The sequence below is a fragment of the Ochotona curzoniae genome, unplaced genomic scaffold (assembly GCF_017591425.1).
Source record: "Ochotona curzoniae isolate NIBS_2020 unplaced genomic scaffold, NIBS_Ocur_1.0 scaffold_3890, whole genome shotgun sequence".
NCBI classification, from domain to species: domain Eukaryota; kingdom Metazoa; phylum Chordata; class Mammalia; order Lagomorpha; family Ochotonidae; genus Ochotona; species Ochotona curzoniae.
The window spans coordinates 41,629,530-41,656,653 of record NW_024467115.1 but is presented as its reverse complement, the minus strand read 5'-3'; the positions used below and the strand labels follow the sequence as shown (position 1 = coordinate 41,656,653).

The 27,124-nt window shown below is 56.9% G+C and overlaps 1 protein-coding gene across 5 annotated transcripts; it reads right to left on the bottom strand.

Annotated features, from left to right (window-relative positions):
- Positions 1-26,921, bottom strand: CEP43 (centrosomal protein 43). Of its 5 annotated transcripts, none has more exons than XM_040965405.1 (13): positions 26,815-26,921; positions 26,587-26,640; positions 22,899-22,953; positions 21,907-21,995; positions 21,552-21,689; positions 19,703-19,783; positions 16,782-16,841; positions 12,713-12,915; positions 11,356-11,469; positions 9,875-9,939; positions 5,149-5,185; positions 4,474-4,570; positions 1-961 (listed from the first exon to the last, which is right to left on the bottom strand). In XM_040965405.1, exons 1-13 carry the CDS (start codon positions 26,914-26,916, stop codon positions 887-889), a joined length of 1,170 nt encoding a protein of 389 aa, XP_040821339.1. In that variant the 5' UTR covers positions 26,917-26,921; the 3' UTR covers positions 1-886. The 5 variants fall into 5 exon arrangements, with proteins under 5 accessions (XP_040821339.1, XP_040821338.1, XP_040821342.1 ...); XM_040965404.1 differs by having other exon boundaries at positions 2-961; positions 9,875-9,943; positions 11,360-11,469; XM_040965408.1 differs by lacking the exon at positions 9,875-9,939 and having other exon boundaries at positions 2-961; positions 11,360-11,469.
- Positions 26,922-27,124: the final 203 nt, after the last annotated feature.

Below are 27,124 nucleotides of genomic sequence, written 5' to 3'. Positions count from 1 at the left end.
AAATAGGAATATGCATGCATCACTTTGATTTGTTTCCCTGCTTGCCCTTTTCCATTGCAAAGGTCAGTGACCCACACCACAGGGCAGCCACAGGACAGCCAGGCTCAGCTTTGGAAGGGTGAACCGACCCCTGCCTTACTCCCTCGGGTCTCAGGCCCTGACACCTAGTTCGTCGCAACTGGACTTCTGTGTTCACCTGCGATCTCAAGTGAGGGCCCGGGGCCAGGGGCTCGGGGCCCTCCCGGCAGCAGCGTGTGCGGGGCTGGGCGCTGGGCGCTGGGCGCTGCGCCAGGGGCCGCTGCCGGACTGCAGGAGCAACCGCGCTGACACACGTGCTGCCAATGGCCGTGAGGGATGTGCTGACATTCTCATGTTTCTTTAAATCAAGCAAAACTAAACAGTACACACGAGTAATTTAATACAACCTTAATGGTCTAACACACCTTCCAAACGGAAGAAAATACAGAATAAAGACACATCAAGTCTAACTTACATTAATGTGCTTCTATTTCAAATTCATGGGTCACCTGGCCGAGTGTGTGTAGACCTGCGTGCCTGTGAACACACCGTGGGGTGAGCTGCCCACGCAGAGTGGGTACACCCTCGGCCAGCAGCCCCACAGCCTTGTCTGTGGCTCAGCACACCCCCACGCTCCTGCCGCCCTCCCCACGGCGTCCACCGAGACGCGTGGCCCAGCCCGAGTGAGACACTGACGCCCCCACACTCACATAGGCATCTTGTTTAGTAAACTGAAAACTTCATCTTCCAAAATAGCTGCAGTCTGAGCCCAAGGCACCAACGGGGAGCCGGCACAGCGCCGCTGAACTGCGACTCGCCGCACAGGACGCCCGGTCCTGCTTAGAGCCACTTCCGGGGACAGGGGGGGCTAGGCCACATCCTCCAGGTAATCAGCGACGTCACTGAGCTGAGACACGGTCAGGTCTTGGGTGAGGTCCTCGAGCTGCGGAGTAACAGAGATGATCAGGGCCAGAGCGAGGGCACGGCGGGAGGGGGGGTGGGAGGGCACAGCGGGAGGGCACGGCGGGAGGCCAGGGCGGGAGGGAGGGTGAGAGGCCAGGGCAGAGGCCACGGTGGGAGGGCATGGCAGGAGGGCACGGCGGGAGGGCACAGCGGGAGGCCAGGGCGGGAGGGAGGGTGGGAGGCCAGGGCAGAGGCCACGGCGGGAGGGCACAGTGGAAGGGCATGGAGGGAGGGCACAGCATGAGGCCAGGGCAGAGGGCATGGTGGGAGGGCACGGCGGGAGGCCAGGGCAGAGGGCATGGTGGGAGGGCACGGCGGGAGGCCAGGGCAGAGGGCATGGTGGGAGGGCACGGTGGGAGGCCAGGGCAGAGGGCATGGTGGGAGGGCACGGCGGGAGGCCAGGGCAGAGGGCATGGTGGGAGGGCACGGCGGGAGGCCAGGGCAGAGGGCATGGTGGGAGGGCACGGTGGGAGGCCAGGGCAGAGGCCATCACGGCGGGAGGGCATGGTGTCCACACCTTCTCTCCTCCATAAACCATCCCGTAAGGCCACGGCCACCACGTCACACCTCATTCTCTATAAACAGTCTGCAACTTTTGAAGCAAGGAATCAAGTGCCCCCTCCTCCCGCAGCCCTGCTCTGTGCTCCCCCCTCCTCCCGCAGCCCTGCTCTGTGCTCCCTCCCCACTCCCGCAGCCCTGCTCTGTGCTCCCTCCCTCCTCCCGCAGCCCTGCTCTGTGCTCCCTCCTCTTCCCGCAGCCCTGCTCTGTGCTCCCCCTCCCGCAGCCCTGCTCTGTGCTCCCCCCTCCCGCAGCCCTGCTCTGTGCTCCCCCCTCCTCCCGCAGCCCTGCTCTGTGCTCCCTCCCTCCTCCTCCCGCAGCCCTGCTCTGTGCTCCCCCCTCTTCCCGCAGCCCTGCTCTGTGCTCCCCTCTCCTCCCACAGCCCTGCTCTGTGCTCCCTCCCCACTCCCGCAGCCCTGCTCTGTGCTCCCCCCTCCTCCCGCAGCCCTGCTCTGTGCTCCCTCCCCACTCCCGCAGCCCTGCTCTGTGCTCCCCCCTCCTCCCGCAGCCCTGCTCTGTGCTCCCTCCCCACTCCCGCAGCCCTGCTCTGTGCTCCCACTCCGCAGCCCTGCTCTGTGCTCCCTCCTCCCGCAGCCCTGCTCTGTGCTCCCCCTCCTCCCGCAGCCCTGCTCTGTGCTCCCCCTCCCGCAGCCCTGCTCTGTGCTCCCCCCTCCTCCCGCAGCCCTGCTCTGTGCTCCCCCCTCCCGCAGCCCTGCTCTGTGCTCCCCCTCCCGCAGCCCTGCTCTGTGCTCCCCCTCCCGCAGCCTGCTCTGTGCTCCCCCCTCCCGCAGCCCTGCTCTGTGCTCCCCCCTCCTCCCGCAGCCCTGCTCTGTGCTCCCTCCCCACTCCCGCAGCCCTGCTCTGTGCTCCCCCCTCCTCCCGCAGCCCTGCTCTGTGCTCCCTCCCCACTCCCGCAGCCCTGCTCTGTGCTCCCTCCCCACTCCCGCAGCCCTGCTCTGTGCTCCCTCCCTCCTCCCGCAGCCCTGCTCTGTGCTCCCTCCCCACTCCCGCAGCCCTGCTCTGTGCTCCCCCCTCCTCCCGCAGCCCTGCTCTGTGCTCCCTCCCCCCTCCCGCAGCCCTGCTCTGTGCTCCCCACTCCCGCAGCCCTGCTCTGTGCTCCCTCCTCCCGCAGCCCTGCTCTGTGCTCCCCCCTCCTCCCGCAGCCCTGCTCTGTGCTCCCCCTCCGCAGCCCTGCTCTGTGCTCCCCCCTCCCGCAGCCCTGCTCTGTGCTCCCCCTCCCGCAGCCCTGCTCTGTGCTCCCCTCCGCAGCCCTGCTCTGTGCCCCCTCCCGCAGCCCTGCTCTGTGCTCCCCCCTCCGCAGCCTGCCTGGCCCCCTCCCCGCAGCCCTGCTCTGTGCTCCCTCCCCACTCCGCAGCCCTGCTCTGTGCTCCCCCTCCTCCCGCAGCCCTGCTCTGTGCTCCCTCCCACTCCCGCAGCCCTGCTCTGTGCTCCCTCCCCACTCCCACAGCCCTGCTCTGTGCTCCCTCCCTCCTCCCGCAGCCCTGCTCTGTGCTCCCCCTCCTCCGCAGCCCTGCTCTGTGCTCCTCCCCTCCCGCAGCCCTGCTCTGTGCTCCCCCCTCCTCCCGCAGCCCTGCTCTGTGCTCCCTCCCCACTCCCGCAGCCCTGCTCTGTGCTCCCCCCTCCTCCCGCAGCCCTGCTCTGTGCTCCCTCCTCATCTCCTCCCACAGCCCTGCTCTGTGCTCCCTCCCTCCTCCCGCAGCCCTGCTCTGTGCTCCTTCCTCCCGCAGCCCTGCTCTGTGCTCCCCCCTTCTCCCCCAGCTCTGCTCTGTGCTCCTTCCTCCCCGCTCATCTCCCTCAGCCCTGCTCTGTGCCTCCCTAAACAAACTAAGTGCATCAAAGCAATCGTCTTGGTCACCTCAGCTAATAGTTCATTACAGAAAAATACATGTTTGTTTGTATTCCCCAGATGCCTGCCACAAGCTCTCGGCACGGAAGTCTACAGCCAAGCCTCGCCCGCCTGTGGCCAGCCCTACAAGGCCCAGCCCGGGGAACGTGCAGAGGGCTGGCGCAGCCTGTGCCCAGGGCTCTTGCACTCACTGTCCAGCACAGCTGTGCAGGCGGCCATGACGGGCCCCCCTCACGCTCACGCTCTACTCTGAGCCCGGGGCTCAACTGCACGTTAACATCATCAAAAAGCGCTTGGGGCTGGCTCGTGGTGCAGCATGTCAGGCTGCTGCCTGGAATACCCACAGCCCTGGAGGTCCGGAGAGGTTCCCACAGCAAAGGGAGACCTGGCTGGGCACCCAGCACCCCGCCTCCTGCCTGGCCAGCTGTGGGGAATCAACCAGTGGACAGACTTTTCTCTGTCTCCAACTTTTCAATAGATAAAACGAACAATAGGTAACTTAAAAGGGAAACTGGCTGTTTCCGAGCCCGGCCTGACTGAAGCAGTCCCGGCTCTCTGCAGGGCGGCATAGGCCAAGTGGTAAGAGACAGGTGCGGCCACATGTACCGCACAGGCCTGCACCGCCCAGGGACCGAGTCCGGCCCAAGCACGGCACAGCGCCCCTGGCGCCACCATCGCAGAGCCTCACAGTGGCCAACGGGAATGCCCCAGAGGAGAGCCCACAGTGCCAGCCACTGTCAGGGAGACCCTGGAGCAGAGAGACCCCAGAGCAGGGCACACAGCACCCACCCCAGAGAGAGCTGGCCTCCCACAAGCGGCCCCGCCCACCCCTGCTGCCAGCGGTGCCATGCCTGTCTAGATGACACAAGTGGGCCCTGAGGTGGCATGGCCTCTGCGCTCTGGTCTTGGCTGGACAGCTCTGAGTGCAGCCCCAAGTACACATCTCCGACGCTCTGAGCGTCAGGGTGGGCGTGGCCAGCACAGCCCACTCGTGAGCACGCTCTCCACAGCCCTCTGGGAAGGTGGCCGGGACGGTGCCCACGCGGGGCCGAGGCGTGAGCCCTTACTTTATCACTGGTGTTGATGTCGTCCACGTCCACGGAGAGGTCCTCTTCAATCTCCTCCCCGATGCTTAGCTCGCTCTTCTCTGAGCGATGGCTGGTACTGGTTCAGGAAAAAAACAAAATCAAAAGTAAGAACTCCGAAAGTAAAGACTGAAGACAACCAGCACTACTCTAAACTTTGACCTCCACTTTCGGCTTTAGCTACAAGAGCAAGTGTCATGATTTCACTTGTACGTCCCCCCGTGGCCCGGATTTGGGGGGGCACAGAGAACTAAGGCTCCCCTGGGACTGGCAAAGGCCAGCACTCTCTCCAACCTCTTGCACACTACATGAGCCTGCTGAAAAATCCCCAAAGTCCCAGCGAACCAAACACTCAGCGAACTGCACAGTAACAGCTGACTCACAGACAAGGAACTCAACAGAAACCACGGGGGCGGACGTCTTGAGCAGAAGAGCCATGCCAAGTGCCCAGTCCCTCCCTGAGACGCCGGGGACATGCCAACCCGCCTCCAGCCACAGGAAGCAGGACACACACCTCCTAGCCCAGCGCTCGCTCAGGTTCAGTGAGGATGACCTGAGCCCAGCCCACTGGCCAGCCCTGCTGTTGTTCCGCCGCCCTCGTCTGCACTCACGTTCACACCCAGGAAGGCCCCACGCGTGCAGCCGTGGCTTCCTTACCTATTGAAATCGTCTACGTAGTCCTCTTCTCCAGGCCCTGATAAATTCAAGAGCAGACGTTAGGGCTGCACTGTGGAGTTGGGGGTGCAAGGCTGGGTGGCGCCTCTGAGCAACAGTAGTGCTAAAAGGTTATCAGGGCTAAGTAGTAAATTAGTGTCTCAAGGCGAGACGAGGTGAGCGTGTGCAGCAGGAGTGCAAGGGTGCTGAGCAGGGATAAGGCAGCCTAACTGTCACCGCTCTACGGGGCTTCTGTAACCATGGCCTGGCTTTGCTGTGTAAAGAGCAGGACCGACGCCATGACGGGCCCAAGGTCAGAGAGTAAGGCCTAAATTTCATTTCACTCCAAAGTTTCATTTTCCTTAGAGACAGAGTGGGCAGTGGAGAACAGCCTTGGGAACTGGGCCAATCAAGGGGATCCGCACGTCCACGAGTGACGAGACTAAGACAAGGACTGCTTGCTGGAGATGTGTTGTGCGTGACTAGGAGGGAACAAAGAGCCTGCAAGAGAGCAGCGGGGTCCTTGCCAAGACTCCACTGCGGTGGATGAGACTCGGACCCCAGCTCGAGCTAGCAATAGTTTCTTTGCTCTTGCATTGCTGCGTGTGGAACTTCGGGGATCTTTTGGACCTAACGGCACAGTTACACCACATGGCTACCGAGTCAGACACTTCTGGGTGGCCCAGGCCCTGGACTAGGAGGCCCACAAAGCCGCCTGCAGACCCTGAAGGTCAGTGCTGATGGTCAGGTAACTGGGTTCCCATCACACACTCAGCAAAGCCCCAGGCTGAGTTCCTGGTGTCCAGCCATCACTGGATGAAAGGGTGTGAACACACAGCAGGGGCTGTCTGTGCCTCTCCAGTACACACACACCTACACAGACTGTGTAAACACACACCCACACACGTCCACAATCCATACATACACCTACACAGACTGTGTAAACACACACCCACACATCCACAATACACACACACCTACACAGACTGTGTAAACACACACCCACAGTCCACAATACACACACACCTACACAGACTGTGTAAACACACACCCACATGTCCACAATACACACACACCTACACAGACTGTGTAAACACACACCCACACGTCCACAATACACACACACCTACACAGACTGTGTAAACACACACCCACACACGTCCACAATACACACACACCTACACAGACTGTGTAAACACACACCCACACACGTCCACAATCCATACATACACCTACACAGACTGTGTAAACACACACCCACACACGTCCACAATACATACACACCTACACAGATAGACTGTGTAAACACACACCCACACACGTCCACAATACACACACACCTACACAGATAGACTGTGTAAACACACACCCACACGTGTCCACAATACATACACACCTACACAGACTGTGTAAACACACACCCACACGTCCACAATACACACACACCTACACAGACTGTGTAAACACACACCCACACACGTCCACAATCCATACATACACCTACACAGACTGTGTAAACACACCCACACACGTCCACAACACATACACACCTACACAGATAGACTGTGTAAACACACACCCACACACGTCCACAATACATACACACCTACACAGATAGACTGTGTAAACACACACCCACACGTCCACAATACATACACACCTACACAGACTGTGTAAACACACACCCACACACGTCCACAATCCATACATACACCTACACAGACTGTGTAAACACACACCCACACGTGTCCACAATACATACACACCTACACAGACTGTGTAAACACACACCCACACGTGTCCACAATACATACACACCTACACTCAGATAGACTGTGTAAACACACACCCACACACGTCCACAATCCATACATACACCTACACAGACTGTGTAAACACACACCCACACACGTCCACAATCCATACATACACCTACACAGACTGTGTAAACACACACCCACACGTGTCCACAATACATACACACCTACACAGACTGTGTAAACACACACCCACACGTGTCCACAATACATACACACCTACACAGACTGTGTAAACACACACCCACACGTGTCCACAATACATACACACCTACACAGATAGACTGTGTAAACACACACCCACACATCCACAATACACACACACCTACACAGACTGTGTAAACACACACCCACACGTGTCCACAATACATACATACACCTACACACAGACTGTGTAAACACACACCCACACGTGTCCACAATACATACATACACCTACACACAGACTGTGTAAACACACACCCACACACGTCCACAATCCATACATACACCTACACAGACTGTGTAAACACACACCCACACGTGTCCACAATACATACACACCTACACAGACTGTGTAAACACACACCCACACACGTCCACAATACACACACACCTACACAGACTGTGTAAACACACACCCACACGTGTCCACAATACATACACACCTACACAGATAGACTGTGTAAACACACACCCACACACGTCCACAATCCATACATACACCTACACAGACTGTGTAAACACACACCCACACGTGTCCACAATACATACACACCTACACAGATAGACTGTGTAAACACACACCCACACACGTCCACAATACACACACACCTACACAGACTGTGTAAACACACACCCGCACGTCCACAATACACACACACCTACACAGACTGTGTAAACACACACCCACACGTGTCCACAATACATACACACCTACACAGATAGACTGTGTAAACACACACCCACACGTGTCCACAATACATACACACCTACACAGACTATGTAAACACACACCCACACGTCCACAATACATACACACCTACACACAGACTGTGTAAACACACACCCACACGTCCACAATACATACACACCTACACAGACTGTGTAAACACACACCCACACACGTCCACAATACATACACACCTACACAGACTGTGTAAACACACACCCACACGTCCACAATACATACACACCTACACAGACTGTGTAAACACACACCCACACATCCACAATACATACACACCTACACAGATAGACTGTGTAAACACACACCCACACACGTCCACAATACACACACACCTACACAGACTGTGTAAACACACACCCACACGCGTCCACAATCCATACATACACCTACACAGACTGTGTAAACACACACCCACACGCGTCCTCAATACATACACACTGTGTGAACACACACCCACACATGTGTGCACACATACACACTGCACAAACACAAACTACACATGACACTTTTGTATGTACCTACATACCTACAAAGATTGCACACACACACACACATATTGCATAAAACACATCTGCCACACATATTTCTACTACGTAAACACGTACATGAATATGCCTGTACTACAAACACATGCGTAACAGACATGCAAGTGTGTATATATATACACATATATACCATACATGTATGTGCATGCCACACACTTAAATGCATCTACATGTATGCATGCTGCGTGAGCTCATATATAACACACACTTGTTTAATACACATTACACAATAACATACAACATTCAAAAGCAATGGGACTGGCATCATGGCACAGTGGCTTGCCAGCTGCCTGTGACGTCAGTAGACTAGAGTCCCAGCTGCCCAGTTCTGATCCAGCTCCCAGCTAATGCACCCGGGCGGGAGAGCCCTAAGGCTTGAGCCCCTGCAGCCAAGAAGGAGACACAGATGCTGTTCCAGACTCCTGCCTTGGGCCAGTCCGGAGCAGTGTGGCCATCTGGGGAGTGAACCAACAGATGGGAGACCTGCCTGTCTCCCTCTCTCCCAGGGGCCTTGTCCAGGTCAGAGGCAGCTCTCATCACGCACGGGGTGGGTGCCCACAGGATGCCCGCCCATGCATGCCAGTTCATTCAGCTTTTGGCTACCTCTCGGGGTCCTGCAAGGCTGCAACAGAGGGCCCTGCAGGACTCCCAGCTCACAGAGCACACAGCTGCAACCAGCCATCCCAGTGTCAGCTGCATGACAACCAGACCACAAGCTCTCAGCATCCCGCGAACGGCTCGGCCTCTGAGCAAATTCCAGCACCAGGACTGAGCTATGCCCCTCTCCCTCGGCCAGGTCCTCCTCACCCACCCGCCTCAGCGCAGAAGTCTCCCCAGAAGCCGAGCCAGGGGAAGGTCACCCACCCTCAGACAACGAGTTGGCAAGACTCCACGCAGCTGAGGGTACAGCGAAGATGTCCAGCTTCCCTACTAGATTTTTTTTTTAATACTTATTTGCAAGCAAGGTCACAGAGAGAGGGAGAGAGGAAAAGAGCGAGAGAGGGAGAAAGGGAGAGAGAGAGGTCGGACTTCACTGCTGGCTTACTCCCTGGATGGCCGCGACAGCCACGCCAGGCCCAAGCCAGGAGGCACAAGCACTGGGGCGGCCTCCTGTCCTCTGGTGCCATTCGCAGGGAGCTGGGTCAGAGGGAAGCAGCAGGGACACGGCCAACAGCTGTATGGGATGCCAGCATCACAGGGAAGGCTCTACCCACTACACTACAGGGCCGGCCCTACAAGACGGGGCTCTTGGTGGCTGCTCCAGCCACCTCCGCACAGCGTGCAGCCCTGGACACACAGCTGTGCAGGTGGCTGCCGAGCCCCGAGCAGGGCACAGAAGACTGAGCCACTGCATCACGGTTTTACCCCAAATTCAAACACTTTAAAACAATCAGCACTAAAAGTAGAAGTCTAGTTACCTAATCCAAGAGATCCGATTTTATCATTGACTATTTTCAGATCTTTCAAAATGCTGCTTCCTCTTCTGCCTGAAAACAAACACGCGGTGAGGATCCCAGCACCTTCGGAGCCCAGCGTCTGCCCGGCTGTCGGCCCTGCCTGGTGGCCTTCCGCATGGGGCACAGCAGCCTCCAGCTGGGTGCCACGCTGGGTGCTGCCACCGTGGCGCCCACCATGAGCAGTCTGCCGACTCCCCGGCGGCAGCACGGCCCGCTCCGGAAACTGCTCCCCTAAGCGTCACTTGCGGGCTACAATCGTTTCCCCAGTTTCATTTTGCCTTGTAAATGCTGCTCCTGTCTCCCAAGCCTGCTGGCTGCTTCCACTGCTCGGTCCTCGAGCTCCTTTCTCCGTTCCCTGTAGTCACTGGCAGAGTGACAACATCATGACATCAGGATTCTTCTGCAAGTGGCACAGCCACAGCAGCAAGAGCACTAGGAGGGCTGTGGGATGGAGGGCTGAGAGTCCCACATGAGGGCACACAGCACCTGCCAAGTACAGACGACAAGCAGGAGCCGGCTCTTCTTGCTTGGGTTCCAGAAGCACTGGGCCACAGTTACAAGCAGCCACACTTGGTGCTGGCCAGGACCCAGAGCACAGGCGCCACCTGCTGGGCTCCACGTGTCAGCACCGTCACGCCAAACATGGCTAGCAACTGACCTCTGACCCTGCCAACCCTCACACCTACGCGAGGGCCACGGCCTGAAGGCAAAACAACAGCTCCGTTTAACATTGCTATAATGATCACCGTGCTATCACAGAACAGATTTTTGAAAAATAACAACTTAAACTCCACTCAATTCCACCCAACAGGCAACAAGAGAACTGACGGGTGTTGCTCGGCCCACAGCCGGGTTGTGTCCTGCTAGCTACCTCAGGCGGAAACCCGGCAGTCTGAAGTGCGCCGAGCAGCCTTACGACACTCCGCAGCCCTGCCATTCTCCTGGCGACCCCTGAGAGAGCTGTACCACGCACTGACCCCTAGCTTGGGCAAAGGTCAAAGTTGAAAACTCAAAGCAGTTTTTGAGTGCATGGTGCCTGCCCACGTAACGAAGCTGAAGAAAACTGCATAACGTGGAGTCAGCTCAGCAGTCCACGTCCTCAGGACCATGATGGCACACGGAACAACGAAACCAAATCAGAGGGGCTGGCACAGCGGGTGGGCCAGGCCTGCAGCACTGGCAGCCCACGGGGTGCCATCTGGCTCCCTGCTTGTGGCCTGGGACAGCAGCAGAGGATGGCCCATGCTTGGGTCCCTCTACCATGTGGGAGACCCGAAGAAGCACCTGGCTCCTGGCTTCGAGGTGGCCCAGCATCAGCCGTCGCAGCCACTGGGCAAGCAAACCAGGACACGGATGATCTCTCTGCTCGCTCAGTCTTACCGTAAACTCTGCCTTCAAAGGAGCTAAACGTTTTAAAAAAGAATCGGAACAGCTTCCGGTACTTACCCTCGGAGTCCTTCAAGGAGGGGGCTCCCTCCAGGCCGAGTCCACCCCGCAAGGGGGGCGCGTCCGAGAGCGAGGCCAGGCCTGCCACAGGCCTCCGGGCTTCACTTCTCCTAGCAGGAGGCAGGCAGCAGTTACACACGGTCACGGAAGTGAGAGCAGCTGGGAGCGCAGTGCAGCCGGGGCAGGGCGAGGCCGCTCCCGGGCTCGGCACCACCGGGCCTGCCACAGCTCCCGCACGCCCATCGAGCCCACAGGGACAGCCTCTCCGCACTGCCTCCCAAACTGGCTGCGGCGTCTCAGAAGGCAGCCAGGTGCCAGCAGCCACACTGCCACGCTCCCCCAGGCCAGAGAGCAAAGGCTGGCAGCCTGCCCTCTGCACCGCCCACTCCCTGCTCACCGCCTCCAACGCTCCAGCCCCCCCCCCGTGCTCCCACTCCACCCTCGCCCAGGCAGGAACTCGCACTGCCGCAGCAGACGGCTCCCGGGGACCAGGCCCCAGCCCTGCGGCAGGCCAGTCCTCCCTGGGATGCGCCCTCCTGGGAAGGAATCAGGGCCTCCTTCCCCCTGGCGTGTGGCTCAGGATCCGGCTACTCTGCTAACAGCTCCGGGCCAATGACAGCGAGCAAGCAGCCCACGAAGGCTCAAGGCCTCGGGCCCTGCTGCCCACACAGGCCGACTCAGATGAAACTATAACTTGTCCACAGCCCGTCCAGCCCAGTGAAAATGCTCAGCAGTCACAGCAGACAGAAGATCTCTATCACTTCCTGCTTTCCAAATGTACTTACATACACACACATATGTGCATATACACATAGTAAGGGGAGCCAGCACCATGGCATAGCAGGCTGGGCTGCCTCTTACAGTGCTGGCATCCCACATGGTGCCAGTTCAGATTCCAGCTGTTCTACTTTGAATCCAGCTCCTGCATCCCCTCTCCCCATCTCTCGCTCCAGCTCCCCCTACATCTTACTTCAAAAGGAGCCCCACACCGCCCTTCCCACACCTCACCTCAGGGAGCCCCACACCGCCCTCCCCATGTCTGGAGCTGAGGGTCCCTGTGGGTGACCCCTGTGTTTTGAGCCGCCCTTCCCCAGGACTGCCCCGCCTGCACCCCTCGAGCGGGGGCTCCCTCACTGACAGGCCGACCCCCGATGCAGCGGGCTTCCGGAGGGCCAGCCTCTCCTCTCCCTCGCCTGCTGACTCCGGCCCGACTCAAGGCGCGGCTGGTGTTGCTTACAACATGAGCAACTTTGGCCACAAAAGCAGGTTTTTGGAGTCAACAACCCGAGAACAATGAACACTCAGAAATCATTCTTCAAGCTTCAGTGCAAATTCCAACCACAGTTCACTCACCAGCCGTAGGTTTTCTCTGGCTTAGGAATAGGGTCATCGAAGAAAGAGTCCCCTTCCACGTCGTCTTCATCTGGACGGAGGCCAGCCTTGTCTGTGGCGTCGGCAGGCCTGCTGCCCAGGAGAGACCCGGCCTTGGCCTCATGGCTCTTCAGTTCTGACGAGGAGACACTGGTGTCACTGTGACTGGCCTCACTGCTGGCCTTCTACAGGAGGGGAGACAGAAGGCCGGCTTAGTGGGCAAGAGCTGCGACGACAACAGCGGAGATAACGTGCGAGCACAGGCGGCCTGTGTGTGCGGTCTGCACCAGAGGCAATGGTCACTGGTGGGAAACATGTACACGTTCCGTGAGTCTGCACTGAACGGTTCGGCAACCCTGCGGCCTTGGCTAGGTGCTGCCGCCGCTGAGGCCATGCCAAGGCACCCCTGAGCCCTGGCAATCATGACCCCAGATGGTGGCAGAGCAGAGCCTGACTCCAGTGGTCAGCTCCCAGCGGGTTAAGAACAGACACCTGCTCATCGTCAGCCCTCCACACACGGGGCAACGCTGCCAGAAACACCTGCGCCGCTCTCAAGCAGCAGCAAACCGGGGAGTCGGCGCTGGGGTGCCCTGGGGAAAGCCGCCACTGTGGCACTGGCATCGCAGGTGGGAACCAGTTCAAGTCCCAGAGGCTCCACTTCCCATCCAGCTCCCTGCTAGCAGCTTGGAAAAGCAGCGGTGGATGGCTAAAGTGCGTGCCAGGCCCAGGTGAAGTCCCTGGCTCCTGGCTTCAGCCTGGCCCAGCTGTGACCACTGCAGCCAAGAAAGACACACCATGCCCAGCCTTCCAGGATTTAGCGTGGCCCTAAGACAGGGTCACTGCCGATGGCATCTGTCAGAATGAGGCCACGTAGGGCCTCACAGGAAGTGGGGTACACATGGAGACCCACGCTGCTTCTACAGGCCTGCGACACCATCAGCAGCTAGGACTGGGTGAGGCTCTGCTGACTCGCGGCGCCTATCTGCAAAGCCTCTGCAGCAGTGACAATGGATTGCTGTTGTGTTAAAACACTCAGCTCTACTGCTGCAGCAGCCATGGAAACAGCCACCTGGAACATTTCCATCTCGTCTATGGAGAAAGTCTCTTCCAACCACTACCACAGCCACTGCCCTTTCTTGTACAAGTCAGGGACAGTAAAACTGCCGAAAACTCAACTGCTGCTAGGATGCCTCCTGAACTTGTCTGCATTTTGACAGAGTTTGTCTTTCAAACGAGTCCGTGGGCACACAGGCGAAACAGGGCATCAGGGAGACCACAGCAGCCAAGGCCGGGCCAGGCCAGGCCAGGAGCCAGGACTACCATCCTGGGCCAGGAGAGACAGGGCAGCAGGGAGGCCACGCACCCAAGGCCAGGCCCGCCCGCCATCCTCGGCCAGAGTCTGCTGCCTCCAGCATGTGTGTTAGCAGGAAGCCAGACCAGACGAGCCAGCCTTTGAACCAGGTATTTATTCCAAGTCAGGACTCAGCCGCACACCTCACCCTGCCCCCAGCACTTCTTAAGAACCCCAAGAGCTTTTGCTGAAGACTTAACCTACACTGCCCACAGCAGGAAAAACAATGAAGCCAAGAAACTCCCAGGCCTACGAACAGGCTCAGAGCACCACACACTTCCTCTCCCCTGCCGACCAAAGGCAAGTTCTGCGCGCGACTTACTAGGAAGTACTAAAGGAACTGTGTGAACTCTAACACACACATCGAAAAGCCCACCTTGCTCACCCAGAGCTCACCGGCTCACAGAGCCCGCACATGTGGAACCACCCTCTCTGTCTCAAGACGCCATGCCTGCTGGACAGCCTCTCCTGCCCGTTGGGCACTCACTGCCCACACACACATACACCTGGGCTTGGCAACATGCCTCGGGGCATCCACAGCTGCTCCACCCGGCCGAGCCAGCAGCAGGCGGCAGGGCAGGGGCTGCCTGGCCGGACAGAAGTGCTGGGCCAGGGCTTAGACCCTCAAGTGACTCAAAAAGACACAGGACCCAGACATGCAGGCACTCCAGGCATTTTAGAGAAATGGAATTAAAACCTAACTTTTGGTGCCAAAAAATGCTGACATTCATGCACAATTTTTCCATAATAGGCATTGCCCACAAACTGCTTGAAATACCTTCCTAACACAACATGATCACCATCACTGCCCCAAATCAACACAAACCTGGCTTGCCTAGAATTCAAAAAGCAGAAAGGACATTTTAAGAAGGCTGTTTTAAGAAACAAAAGCAACCTCAGTGCACATCAGCTTTAAAACATTTGGAAAACAATGATAAAGACCTTTGGGGTCAGCATTGCAGTGTAGCACGTTAGGCCACCAGCTGAAATGCTGGCATGCCATGGGGGCACCAGCTCAAGCCCCAGCTACTCTGCTTCCGATATGTCTGGGGAGGAAGCAGAGTTGGCCCAAAGCCCTTGGGCCCCTGCACCCACGTGAGACCTGGAAGAAGCGCCAAGGCTCCTGGCTTTGACTATCTAGGAGGTGAATCAGATGGTGGAACACTTCTCACTCCTGGCCTCTGTCTCTCCCTCTCTGCAACACTGCCTTTCAAATAAGTGAAAAATCAGAGCTTAGCACAACCTGGGAACTACCGCTCACCTACTCCTGGCTCTTGGGGTCCTGCTCTGGCAACCTGAACTGGCAGTGCAATGGACCCATCGGCCACTGAGTGGGGCAAATATGCTAAGGATGCTGGGAACCTGCCTGGGCATTCAGCAGACAGCGGGCATGCACAACCTCCCAGCGGCCTCTCAGCAATGTGGTCAGGAGGAAGAGTGGACAGTTTCAAATGCCCACAGAAGCGCATAGGCTCGGGAGTACAGGAACAGTCAGGAGGACTGGGCCTGCAGACCAGACCCCCGGACTCTGGCAGGGCTCGGAGCCGGGAGCAGGGCGCTGGGCCAGGGCAGGCAGCAGGCGGCAGGCTGGGCCACAGTACTGTGACACCTGCACAGAACCAGACCTGCCTCTGGGGTGCTCTGGGTTCATACCCAGCACTGACTCCTCAAATGTGTTCACTTGTTTAGGACCCATTATGTAAATATGATTATAAAGCATACTATGAAATATGCCCTTAACTTTTAATAAACTCTGAGAAAGGGATGAGAAGAAATTATTAAGAAAGCACAACTTCACGTGCTTGAGTTTTCTTCCTGCGGCTGGCATCTCTGCCCTGGTGGGCACAAAGTGCACATTGCCAGGGACAGCAGACGGGCCTCACAGCTTCTCTGACAAACTAGCAGGTGCCTCGGGGGGCAGGAACTGGTGCTGACACAGACCAAAGTCCTCACACAACACCTTTCTCAGGGTCTCGCACTTCCAAAGTTTCCAACTTAGTGAAGAGTTCTCGAGATAAGCCAACGTCAACACGCACTAAGTGAATGTCAGAAAAGTTAAACAACTTAATCCTATTTTAAATACAAGCAAAAACTCAAACAATGTTCCCAAGCCCTCTAACACTTATTTTATAAAAATAAATAAGCTTATATTTTCTTATACGCTTGTATTTTCTTATAAGCTTACATATGCTTATAAATTTTCTAAGCACCTAATTACTAAGGCTTAGTAGATTCAGTCCACCCGAGTGACCGTCGGGGCGGGAGAGAGGGCAGGCAGGGCTCGGGCTGTGTGCTATGTCCGTGGCCAGCCCACGGAGTGTCAGAACACAGCCACGCGTGCAAGAAGACAGGCTAATCTCTCATGCCACGATCACAGCTTGGACATTTTCCTCAGATGAAACATTTACTTACATGTACACTAACTTCCATTAAAGGAAAATGAATATTTCCAACTTGTTCAACTGCCAGCAAAACAGGAATTCTCAAATTAAAACTGAGCATATAGTTTCAAAATATGTCAGTTATGATTTTTAACTGGATAAAACTGACAGTCTAATATTTTTTGCGTCACCACTGCTTCCTCATTACAGATAAGGCACGGACCCCTTCCAGGGCAAGGCGGAGGCGGGCCACAGAGCCCCGAACACAGGCTCAGGGCGCGTCCAGCATGGCCGCCCTCCCGGCTCCTCACGCGGTTACCTGGTCACCAGCCTTCTGCCTGCCTGTCTTCTTCTTGCCTGGTCCTTGATACCTTGGTATCTGAGCATGAGAATAAAATGACATTTTACCAAGACATGCAAATCCTTACAAGTAAACTACTATTTCCAAACTAACAGAGTCCTATGAGAAAACTTCTAACAAATGGAAAATCTAACCCATTCCACCGCCATTCCCAAGAGTTCAGCTCCCGGCTCAGTGGTTTCCGGCAGCTTCTCCTGGGACAGCCATCACTACTGGGCCTCAAGGGTGGGGACTCTTTCCCATCAGCATCGCCCCAATCCCCCGGCTCCCTCAACACCAGCCACACATGTCATCCCAAACCCCCGCCTTCCTCAAGACCAGCCACACACACGTAAAACTGAGTCCTACAAGACCAGTGTGGCCAGCACAGTGGCTCACAGGCCAATCCTCCACCTGCAAGCACCAAGATCCCATATGGGAGCTGGCTTGTGTCCCGGCTGTTCCACTTTCCATCCAGCTCCCTGCCTGTGGCCTGGGAAATCAGTAGAGGATGGCCCAAAGCCTTGGGACCCTGCACCCGCGTGAGAGACCCGAAAAAAGCTCCTGGCATGTGGCTTCAGATCCACTGAGCTCCAGCCACTGTGGCCATTTTGGGAGTTAACCAGCAAATGGAAGATTCTCTCTCTTTCTCTGTGTCCTTCCTCTCTATAAAACCTGCCCTTTGGGCCCGACAGCATGGCTTAGCAGCTAAAGTCCTCACCTTGAACGCCCCAGGATCCCATATGGGTGCCGGTTCCCATCCAGCAGCTCCACTTCCCATCCAGCTCCCTGCTTGTGGCCTGGGAAAGCAGTCGAGGATGGCCCAATGCTTTGGGACCCTGCACCCGTGTGGGATACCCGGAAGAAGTTCCTGGCTCCTGGTTTCAGATCGGCATAGCATCGGCCGTTGCGCTCACTTGGGGAGTGAATCATCGGACGGAAGATCTTCCTCTCTGTCTTTCCTCCTCTCTGTATATCTGACTTTCCAATAAATAAATAAATCTTTAAAAAAACAAAAACAAAAACCCTGCCCTTTTAACACAAAATAAATCTTAAACAGAAAAAAAAATACCACGTCGCACACTGCGCACCCTGTTTCTGACCACAGTGCCCCAGAGTCCCCAGTGCTGATGTTGAGACACCAGCAGAGAACGTGCTGGAACCCCAAGTTTATATCCCTTAGGACCCTGGGGAATTGCCTGCTACGTGCCAAAATAGATGGCTGTCAAAACAGACGCCTCCCAGCCCACCAGTGTCCAGGGTGCTTCTGAGGGCGTCACGGCCACCGGCGCCCCTGCAGAGCCAACGTCCCCTGGTACTTAGAATTCCGAGCAGTGTCTCTAAGCTGAAGAACACTGACCATTCCCAGGTGGGAAGCTGTGTACCCTAACTGCTGAGACGCCCCTCACCCCGAGAGGAACAGGGCTGCAGATTAACTCTGGCCTCTACCTGCCTGCCTACGTGCACCCTGGGAGGCAGTGACCAAGGAACTCCAGCCTGCCACACAAGAAGCCTCTTTCTACCTGGGCCCAGTCCCAGCCACGCAGGGCATCTGGGAAAAACCTGCGCAGAGAGAACTGACACTGCCTTGAAGACACTCCCTGAGTCAGTGCTGTTCATCTGCGCTCAAGCAACCCTAACCCGAGCAGCTCGCAGCTGCAGGAACTGCGGTTTCAGAATGCCCCTCTCTCATCTCTCTGAGCCAAGTACTTTGACAGAGCACGAACCTCTCTCCCTTCCAGCAGAGGCGGGCCAGTGCACATCCCAGCACCCCGCACAGCCACACAGACATCCTCCCAAGCTAGCCTGCGCACGTGTCCTCAGTCCCCAGGCCCTGCTCACAGCTGCCTTGGCAGGCCCAGGCCAGGCAATCCTGCAGGCCCTGAATGGGCTCTTCATTTACAGGTAAAGCAGCTTCGAAAACTGACTCCTGACCTTGCTCTGCCACCAAGGTTACTGTGTCCCATGAGCATCAAAGACACTGTCACAGGACCATCCCTGTAGCAATCTCAGAAGGAACACACACAACTTAGCAGTGGGCTCTGCTCATGAGAAATAACGCACAACCACTTCTCTGGGTTTCTAAGCTTCAAAAACAAGAAACAGACACGGCATTGACACAGAAAGTAACAGTGACCATTCAGCATGTGCTCTGGCAGACACACGCGATCAGCACAGCTTGACTAACAAGGACCCTCCACAGAGCCCCACCCCACAGCCACGCTCGGGTCCCCCAAGAACCGTCCCAGCACACACACCTCACCTGTGACCCCCCAAACCCACTGCTGCACTCCTAACCCTACGAGGAATGCCAGGTGAGGGCACATGGGCCTCCGGCTCCCCGGAGGGGACACGCAGAGGCCCACTGTGAACAGGAGCTGGGGCACAGAAAGCTGCATTGCCACTGGGGTGGGGCCCAAGGGCCCTACTGCCGCATGCCCAGACCTCGCCTGAGTCGCCTGAGTCGCTCTCCCTGACAGTCCTGCAATCTTAAATCCAGGATCTCCTGCACATCCTATTCTCAACATTAGGTCTTGTTTTTGCAACTCACCAACCTACCCAGACACAGCTATAACCAGACAACACGTTCTTACCCGCCCATGGTTCACAAATGTAAAAACCATCAGAGTTTACTATTCTAAATCTGATCACCCAACCAGAAGTCCGTAATACTCAACACAGAAATGTTATATTCTAGAATCTATCATTTTTTCCTAAGCTAGGAATTAATAAAAGTAAACCTTGTTGATGAAAACAAAAAGTTAGGGTTATTCTAGTTCTATTTGATGGCTTATCCCTTTCCGTAAATATGAAAGTCAAGATACCACCAACAAAACAAAGCACCTCAGAGGCGAGCAGCCCTCCCTGCAGAGCAGCCCGGGGAGCCGGCCCACGCTCACCTTACTGGGTGTGCGGTGGGAACTGGATTTTCCATCTGGTGACTTCGGTGGAGAATGTATGTCAGACAGATCGAGTGCACCCTAAAATATTTACAATTTAAAATTAAAACATATCTAAATCTAAAACACAAATATACTAATTATCCTTGAATGAAATTTTAGCATTTGAAAACACTAAACAATGTTAACATTTTTATTTTTTCCTCATTAATGTAAATATCCCAATTTTTAATTTTACCAAAACATACTCATGGGGCCAGCATGATGGCTCAATTGGCTAATCCTCCACCTTCAAACACAGGCATCCAATAAGGGTGCTGGTTCATGTCTCGGCTGCTCCACTTCCTATCCAGCCTCCTGCTTATCACCTGGGAAAGCAGTGGGAGACCTGGAAAAAGCTCCTGATTTTGGATCAGCTCAGCTCTGGCTGTTGCTGCCATCTGGGGAGCGAGCCAGCAGATGGAAGATCTTTCTGTCACTCCTTCTCTCTGTAAAAACAAGGCATCACACACCCAAATCCTAACTGCCTGCAAACATCTCCATCACCTTGCCGAGGAGGTCACTACGCCTACACTGAAACGCCCCAGGTCTACCTCCCCGCCTTTAAGATTTGGTTATTTGAAAGGCAGAATTCCAAACAGAAAGAGAGATCTTCCACCTGCTGGTTCATTCCCCAAACAGCCACAAGGGCCATGGCTTGGCCAGGCTGCAACCAGGAGCCAGGAGCATTCGGGTCTCCCTGTGCGTGGCCATCGTCCACCGCTCTTCCAAATGCTTCAGTAGGGAGCTGGCGGGGGCAGAGCAGCAGGGACTTAAACCTGTGCCTCTCTGGGATGCCAGCGTCACAGGCGGCCGCTTCCCCGGCCATGTCACAAAGTAGGCATCAGAATTCTGTATTCCTTTACTGCCTAATGGCAAGCACAATGTTCATCAAACACAAAACAGAAAGCTTTCAGGTAACTTAAAAGCGCACAGTAGGAGTGACAGGGACCCCTTCCTGCCCCCACTGACATCCCCTTTCCAGGCCCCGCCCCACCGGATGCTCCACCCTCACCTGGGTCCGACAACTGAAATGTGTGGAGATAATCATGTCACATGTCACTTCCTCATGTCCACACTGCTTTACCTCCACAGCTCTCAGCTTCTTGAGGACAAGCAATTTCTCTTTTTATTTGAAATGCAGACACACAGAGGCAAGTCTTCCTCAAATGCCACAACAGCTGGGGCTGAGCCACACCAAAGCCCAGCGGCCAAGCCTCGGTCCAGCTCCCACGGGGCAGTGGGGACCCAAGGGCTGAGCCACACCAAAGCCCAGCGGCCAAGCCTCGGTCCAGCTCCCATGGGGCAGTGGGGACCCAAGGGCTGAGCCACACCAAAGCCCAGCGGCCAAGCCTCGGTCCAGCTCCCACGGGGCAGTGAGGACCCAGCAGCCGGGCCTCAGTCCCACTCCCACGGGGCAGTGGGGACCCAAGGGCTGAGCCACACCAAAGCCCAGCAGCCAGCTCTCATGGGGCAGTGGGGACCCCGGGGCATCAGCAGGAGGCTGGGCTGGGAGCAGAGCAGGGAGCCCAGCAACTCCCACAAGTGATCCAGACCCCCAGCAGTGTGTCAGACACCTGACAGAGAGTCAGGGAGAGGTCATGCCCACTGCCCGCTGGTTCCTGAGCCCAGCATCGCCAGCATCAACAGCCAACACACACGTTGTAACGGTGTCTCCACCAGTCCGGAGTGTGTATTTACATAAGTTGGGTCTCTTTCAGGAGGAACAGTCTCTTTCCATGTAAACCCTGATTACCCACAGGCACTACTAAGCTCATGGTTAAACTAAGAACATGGCAGGCATACGTACTTCTCCACTGCGGGGACCTTTCTCCTTCTGCTGGCAGCGTCGAAGCACCTCCAGCAGCAAGGGCCCACCCACAGTGCCTTCTGCCTCGATAATACCTAAATCGCGGGCTAAGTTCTCTCGGCCTTCTAGACCTTGAAACTAACAAAGAAAAAATGGTAAGTGCACAAGAAGACAGAGCTGAAAGCCAGCTGCACCTCACAGCCCCACAGAGCTCCTCTGCACCCGCCAGCACACGCTCCCTGCTACAAAAAGCCACACAGGCAGGACAGTAAGAGGGCTGTCAGCTTCCGGCTGGGGCTGACTCGCCTGCAGCCAAGCACACTTCCTAGAGCAGATGTAGAAGCTTTCCTCTTACCGTGCTAGTTTCAGGTTGGAACACAGCCAGGGTGAAGTCAAGGTTGAAAAACTGAAGAAACTCTGCCACCAGGCTGGCCACGAGCCGGCCTGCGGACAAGACACAGAGATGGGCCTCCACAGGGATGGGCCTCCACAGGGATGGGCCTCCACAGGGATGGGCCTCCACAGGGGAACAGGACTCAGGGATGGGCCTCCACGGGGGGAACAGGACACGGGGATGGGCCTCCACAGGGATGGGCCTCCACAGGGGAACAGGACTCGGGGATGGGCCTCCACAGGGATGGGCCTCCATGGGGGGAACAGGACACGGGGATGGGCCTCCTCAGGGGGAACAGGACAGTGGAAGCAAGGAGACAGGAGGGTTTTGCTTTTCCTGTTTACCAGTTTCTTCTTTCTGAATAATATAATTAAATACTGAAAAATCCCTAACTCCTCCATTTTCCATTAGGATCATCAATCTCACCATGTTAGACAAAGTTTCATAAACGCCCTTCAGTGTCCTGTCTTTCACTGTAAAATTGGCCTTAACCAATATCTTCCCTGACAAAGATATTTCCCAGCAACCCAACTGCTGCGCCAGGGCTCGACCCTTCTCCCACCTGGGGTGCAGACAGAGACCCCAACACGACCCTTCTCCCACCTGGGGTGCAGAGACCCCCGGCCTGACCCTTCTCCCACCTGGGGTGCAGAGACCCCTGGCCCGACCCTTCTCCCACCTGGGGTGCAGACAGAGACCCCAACCCGACCCTTCTCCCACCTGAGGTGCAGAGACCCCCGGCCTGACCCTTTTCCCACCTGGGGTGCAGACCGAGACCCCGGACGGGCAGGCAGAGCACACAGGGGAGGGCACAGCACACAGGGGAGGGCACAGCACACAGGGGAGGGCACAGCACACAGGGGCGGGCACAGCACACAGGGGCGGGCACAGCACACAGGGGAGGGCACAGCACACAGGGGCGGGCACAGCACATAGGGGCGGGCACAGCTTACCATCCTTCGTATTCAGAAACTTTCTCAGGCTCTCATTGACTAAAGGAGCTTTGTTCTGTTAACAAAACAAAATATTTTTAAGTGTCTTGTTTTGTTTTTAAAGATTTATTTATTTTTATTGCAAAGTCAGATACATATAGAAGAGGGACAGATAGGAAGATCTTCCATCCACTGATTCACTCCCTAAGCGGCCACAATGGCCAGAGCTGAGTCAATTCGAAGTCAGGAGCCAGGAGCTCTTCCAACTCTCCCACACGGGTGCAGGGTCCCAAGGCTTGGGGCCGTCCTCGACTGCTTTCCCAGGCCACAGGCAGGGAGCTGGATGGGAAGCAGGGCTGCTGGGACACGAACAGGTGCACATATGGGATCCTGGGACGCTCAAGGCAAGGACTTTAGCCGCTAGGCCACTGTGTGGGGCCCAAGTGTCATGTTTTTTAAGAATTAAAAAATGTACATAAAAGCTTAATTTTTGGCAAAAATGTAATACATTGTCATAAAATTATAATACATATACATAAAATTATGGTTCTCTAAAATTCATTACAAAACTGTTGGTTAGTACTGTATATGCTTTGTGCTGTTTAAAAGCTTCTCAAATGCATATACTCACAAGCATTCATTTCTAGTGTTGAATAAACTGCTGCTGAACTGTTTTTCTAAGTAGGCATCTTCACACACTTACTGAATGCAACTGAGTTTACTTACATAAACTATTATTTCATACACATTGCTTGATGCTGTTCTCACAACTACCAGCTAGAAGTCTAAACAGTTTAAGTGTGACTTGTACATTCTGACCCCCAGTTCATCAGGGATACATGAGGCGACCAGTTCTAGCCACAGCAGCCCTGAGAGTGCCACAGGCAGGTGGCACGGCGTGGCTACGGCTGCAGTCAGCGCTACCCCCGCTGACCACATGACCACAAGGGAAAGGGCAGTGACACTCGGGGAAGCAGACCCCCAGGTGCCAGTGATTCCGCCTCTGCTCTGAGAGATCATAGATCCAAACCAGAAATTGCAAACAGGGGCAACACGTCTTGGAAGGAAGCTGGGAGATGCAGACGGTAAAAACAAGCGGGCAGGAGCAAGCAGGAAGAGGTCCACAGCACTATGGAAGGCAGGCTAGAGCAGAGAGGGGGGTGGGCAACACGGGGGCGGGGGCAGACACCCCCAGGGGAAGGTTAGCCCACAGCCTGGGGACCAGACACACCCAGGAGAAGGTTAGCCCACAGCCCGGGGACCAGACACCCTGTACCCCTAAGCCCCTGGTGGAAGGTTAACCCAAAGCCCAGGGCTCAGACACCCAGGACACCCCTAAGTGCCTGGAAGGCTAACCTAGAGCCCGGGGCTCAGACAGCCAGCACCTTAAGTCCCCAGCGGAAGGTTAGTCTGTGAGGCTCAGGAGCCCCCAGTGACCAGAGCCCAGGTGAGACCAGGATAGGACCCTGGCAGGCTGAGGTGCATGGATGCTCCACGTGAAGCAGCACCCGTCAGGGCCCGTACTCCGCTTCCCAGCTGCTCACTACCCGCGCCCAGCCCTGGCTGCTGAGCCAGCGGGGAGTGGCCCGGTGGACAGAAGCTCTCTCCCTCTCCCCCACGTCCTCTGAGACTCTGCCTTTCAAAAAGACGATGACGCAGTCAAGGCAGCACCAACAGAACCTCGGCAATCCCAAAGGTCAAGGGAAACACCCCATCTGGGGAAGGTGCTGAGGCCGCAGCAGGCTGGGGCTCACCGGCCACAACCGTGTAGGACACACTCTACGAAGCACCTGCCGGGAAGGAGGCATGAGGAAAGCTGCTTTCATGCCAAGGACAGATGCCAGAGAGGCAGCCGCCAGGCACCCGGCTGGAGAGGAGACCGCAGAGGGCAAAGCTAGGGTCACTCTCTGAGGACACGGCACCTCCCCTAAAGCAGACCCAGGGACACTCACCAGCATTAGGGGGCCAAGAGACTGGATGCGGGAGGAGGACATGGGCCAGGACCTCACCCAGCGAAGGAGGCAGCAAGGCAGCAGCTCCATGGGTGGGCAGTCCTACAGGTGCAGTCTGCCCGGCTCAGGCCCTTGCAAAGGGCTATCCAGACACCACAGTGAGCAGTGTGTCCAGGGAGCAAGGACCCTCTCTGTGCTCCCAGAACACACATGCCTGGAGGGCTGGGGGCTCCAGTCCTAAGGTCCAGGCCACAGGGCAGGCGGCCGGGGACAGCTGGTGTCTGGACAGACCCCAAAACACCATGTTTTGATGATATCACAGAGCAGGTGCACGTGAGGGCACTCCAGGGAGGCTCCCTGCTGCCCAGTTCTAGCACACTTACTCAGGATGCTTGCTGGATGAAAAACACCCAGCGAAACAGAGTGACAGCTCGTGAAACTCCCGTCGGTCCAGCGTCCACCACACGTCACTCCCTGGCATCTCACCTGACAATCCCATTCCTCCTCTCTCGCGGGGAGGGGGTGTCCCTTCCCAGCCCCGCCCACTTACCAATCACCTGTGACAATCTCAGGCACCAATCCCTCCCACCCCCAGGTATGCCCCTCTCTCGCACCAACCCCATCCTGTCCCTGCCCTGCTGGAAGAGAACCTCCTAAAGCACTCGTCACGTCTGGTGTTTTCAGCTTAAGGTAAAAGGAACCGGCTGCACGCGTTTAAAACCTAACGCAGTGCATGGGGCTTGGCCAGCAGGAAGGACAGCGCTTGCTCCGCATACCCAAGCAGTCGGGTGGCTGGGGAACCCAGGGTGTGTGCAGCTCCCAAAGGTGCAACTCTGCAGTTACCGACAACCGGATCCCGCCTTCAGCAATTCATGGCAGCTTTCGTCTCTTTGGACTTATTTGAAGAGCAAAGAGGCAGGCAGAGGTCTTCCATCTCACATACCTACAACAGCCAGGGCCGGGCCAGGCTCCACCCGGATCAAGTCCGGCTGGCTTGAGGAGCTCTGGGGCCCAAACTGCGGAGGGCAGTGTGAGTCTGGCGGTGGGCCTGGCCATGCCGTCCCGGGTGGAGGGGCTCCAGCACACTAGCGGGACGTTCCACACACAGGCCTCAGGAGTCTCCGTGCTCCAGGACCACCTCTCTCCGATTCAGCAGAGCCCACAGCTCCCACCTGCTGCCTCACTTCCCCCATGCCTATGAGGAGGAGCCAGCAGCGGGCACCCAAGCCCCTGGGCCCTCACCGTTGCCCCCCAGGTGTGCCAACAGCCTGTTCCCTCCCCCATCCATGTCGGAGTGGTCTGAGTCCCGCGGTACCTCTTCTTAAGATCATTCCTGAAATCAGGGCAGGTGCCATGGCCCGAGTGCTTTATGTTCCACCTACAAACCCAAGCATCCCCCATGTCCCGGCTGCCCCACTTCCCGTCCAGCTCCCTGCCTGTGCCCTGGGACAGCAGCGAAGCACGGCCCAAAGCCTTGGGACCTGCACCCACGTGCAAGGCCCGGAAGAAGCTCCTGGCTTCCGATCGCCTCAGCTCCAGCAGTGGTAGCCACCTGGGAAGTGAACCTGCCGATGTTGGATCTGTTTCTCCTTCTCTCTCTGAATCTGCCTTTTCAATAAAATGTACATCTTTAAAAGAAAAAGATGATTCCCCAAATCTGCAACTGTCCAAACAGCATTCCGTGGGCTCTCCCCCCAGCCCTGCCCCGCTGCCCCGCGCGTCCGTGCAGGCGGGCGCAAGCCTGCAGGGCTGCCTACCTCCACCTTCTCCTGCTCCTCCAGTGCCAGGAACACAGCCGCTCGGAGCTCGGCCTGGGCGACAGGGCAGGGGAGAAGCCAGCTTACCCGCTGCAGAAGCGCAGGACAGGCCGCTCGCCCCCGCCGGCCCGGGAGCTGTCCGCCGCCGACCCCCGGCCCCTCCGCGCCTCCCCGCTGTGACGCCCGCGGCCTGCAGGCCCCAGAGCCACGCCCGCGGCCCGCTCCCACCTTGATGCGGTTCAGGACCCCGCTGTTCTCCAGCGTCTGCACCAGCAGATCCCGCAGCTCCGTGTCCTCCTCGGGGACCACCGCGGCCGCCGTCGCCGCCATCTTGCTTCTCCTAGACAACCGCCGAAGCCGCGCCAACGGCCAACGGCCGCGCAGACGCCGCTCGGCCGCGCGCGACGCACGGGGGCGGGGCTGACGCGGGGGCGGGGCTCGCACTGACACTGGGCGGGGCTCGCGCTGACGCTGGGGGCGGGGCACGGGCTGGCGCTGGGGGCGGGGCTGTCTTGGGGCGGGACCTGAGGCGTGACTC